At 36.4% G+C, this 2885-nt stretch overlaps 1 protein-coding gene across 1 annotated transcript in view; it reads left to right on the forward strand.

The window, feature by feature from the left end:
- LOC105809468 (chromosome unknown open reading frame, human C4orf29) overlaps positions 1–2885 on the forward strand; it is a 63172-nt gene that overhangs the window by 30372 nt on the left and 29915 nt on the right. Inside the window, 2 exon segments of the mRNA XM_012643282.1 lie at positions 653–812; positions 2764–2853. Coding sequence (XP_012498736.1) covers positions 653–812; positions 2764–2853 — 250 coding nt within the window.

The following is a 2885-nucleotide window of genomic DNA, read 5'->3' on the forward strand; positions in this document are numbered from 1 at the left end:
TATTTTATTATATATTCATAAATTGTGTATTTTGTGAAAATAAGCAACATATTTAAGATGTCAGTAATACATGAGCCTAGTATTAGGTTAATTCTTTTCCATTGCTTTTTTTTTGAAAGTTATTCTTTAGGCTAGGCTCAGTGGCTCATGCCTGTAATCCTAGTACTCTGGGGGGCTGAGGCGGGAGGATTGCTTGAGCTGAGGAGTTCGAGACCAGCCTGAGCAACAGCGAGACCCTGCCTCTACTAAAAATATAAAAATTAGCTGGGTGTCTTGGTGTGTGGCTGTAGTCCCAGCTACTTGAGAGGCTGAGGCAGGAGGATCGCTTGAGCCCAGGAGTTTGAGGTTGCTGTGAGCTAGGCTGATGCCACGGCACTCTATTCAGGGCAACAGAGTGAGACTCTATCTCAAAAAAAAAGTTATGCTTTAAATTCTGTTCTAATAATTTCAATAAAGATTATATGCTATAGAGCAGATATACCTTTTTTTTTAAGTTTTAGGTGATTAATATGTACAACAATGTTAGCAGTACTGTGATTCCTCAATTTATTCCATTGTTTTACTCAGCTGTCTGGTCCTTTAAAAGAGAAACAAAGTCCGGCTGCCCATTTGCATATGTTAAAATGTAAATACATAAAATAAAATAATTTTCTATTTTGTTTTATGAGGCTAGAAGGTCCAGCTTAAAAAACGTGTCTGACCTTTTTGTGATGGGAGGAGCTCTTGTCTTAGAATCTGCAGCTCTCTTGCACTGGCTAGAGAGGGAGGGTTATGGACCTCTAGGAATGACTGGAATATCCATGGGAGGACACGTAAGCCTTTTCATTTCTACTTATATTTAACGATGATTGTGTTTATAAGATCTAGGGAATCTGGTTATTTTAAAAATTCACTTTGGATATAGAATTATTTTTAGTTTCAGTAAAAGTTGGAAGCAGAAAGAGATTCTAAACTGTCATTCCAGTTATGAAGTAATGATGTTAGTTTTTTTGTGTGATTTATGTAGACATTGATTGTACTACTCCACAATTACATGTCATATATTTGATTTAATATTTTATTAAAAGTTGATTATAAAGTTTAATTTTCAACTCTCAAGTACAAATGCCCAATTTTGCTGTTAAGTTGGTCGAGATAACTGAATTGAAAAATACTTATCATTTATCTCTATCCCCAATGTATTTTACTTTTGTCTGCCTTCTAGAGTTTACTAAAACAGATTCCTAATTGGTTTCTGTGTCTCTAGTCTTTTCTCTCATTAATCTTTTTCTTGACCGTTTTTCCCCACACCATAACTAGAGTGATCTTTCTAAATTTGATCTCTGCTCTCTCCTGCTCAAAACCTGCCCAAAGCTTGCTTTTACCTTGGGCTCTAGCTGTGCCATGTGCTAGCGTCCCTCTAGTGCCCCTTTATTCCCTTTCACCTAGCTGAATAACAGCTTACCCTTCTGGGTCTAGCTTAGAGCCATGTAGAGCTTACTTCCTGTGAGAAGCTCCATCAGACTCCCAAACTTACCTCCAGACTACTTCAACTCTCATTAGTACTTTTCACTGTACTGTAATGACTTGTTTAGCAGTCTCAGTCTGTTTTCTGCATGAAGCAGCTGGTACATTGAAGGCCAGGAAATATGCTATGGATCATCACCCTCATGTATTAGTCAGTCAATACATTTTAAAAAAAATATATGGAGTTTTCTATAGGTCATTTGAATTATAAAATTAAATTCAAAATTTTACTCAAATTCAAAACAACTACCAGACAGCAAAACTGAGGGTAGAAAAGGATTTATCTTCCTACCTAGTTGTATTAATATTTCCATCGTTATGACCTAGGCCAGGTCCTGATAACCTTCACCTGGTTTACTCCCTATTAACTGGTCTACCTACCTCAGATTTCACCAACTCTAATCAATTCTGTAAACTGCTATCATGTTAGTTTCTTTGAATCACTTCTTTGACAATGCTACTCTTTTGCTCAGACCTCTTCACTAATTCCCCATTATCTACAGAACAAAGGGATCTCTAATCTGATCTTGATCAATATTTCTAGCCCTACCTATCTCCCTTACCCCACTGGCCACATGAGCCTATTAATCAGCCAAAGTGAAGTATATTGGCTGTTTCCCTACCAGACCCTGTGCTTTCTCACCATCTTGCCTTTGATCATACTGGTTTCTTCATATGGAAAAAAGGACCCTCATCTTTCATTCCTCTTAAAAGACTCAGCCATTTCATGAAGCCTTCCTTCTCTGATTCCTCCAGCCAAAAGTAACTTTTCCCTTCTCTAAACACAAATATTACATTATTTTAATATCTGTTATATAATCTGCTTTATAGTTCACCAAATTCTTGGCATACTCAGCCTCAGAGGTTTTATAGTTGTGATTTTGATGTTTATAAACAAGTTACTTAAGTCATGAGTCTGGTTAGCCTGCCACCCAGCCTCTGCATCTTAGCATGTTCGCTCTATATTTACACAGTAGAAAGTAGCTCTTAGTGAAGGGTCTTGAGGTTACTTAAAATTTTCTATTATACTTTATTGCTTTCTAAGGGGGAAATTGTATGTCATAGTTGAATTTATGATTTTAGAAATTTAACGAGGTTGCTAGACATTTTCACAAATGTTTACAAACTTTGTGTTTGTCTTATCTGACCGACTGTTAATACTTACTACACAAAGTACTTCTTAATATCAAATAATTTTCATTTTAATTAATGGAAACTTTAAACATAAGCTGTCTAAACTGTATTATCATATTACAGATGGCTTCCTTAGCAGTATCCAACTGGCCTAAGCCCATGCCATTGATTCCATGTCTCTCTTGGTCCACCGCATCTGGGGTCTTCACTACGGTAATTTAATTACAATTAATATTTAGATAGCT

The sequence above is a fragment of the Propithecus coquereli genome, unplaced genomic scaffold (genome assembly GCF_000956105.1).
Source record: "Propithecus coquereli isolate 6110/MARCELLA unplaced genomic scaffold, Pcoq_1.0 Scaffold195, whole genome shotgun sequence".
In the NCBI taxonomy this organism is placed as follows: Eukaryota; Metazoa; Chordata; class Mammalia; order Primates; family Indriidae; genus Propithecus; species Propithecus coquereli.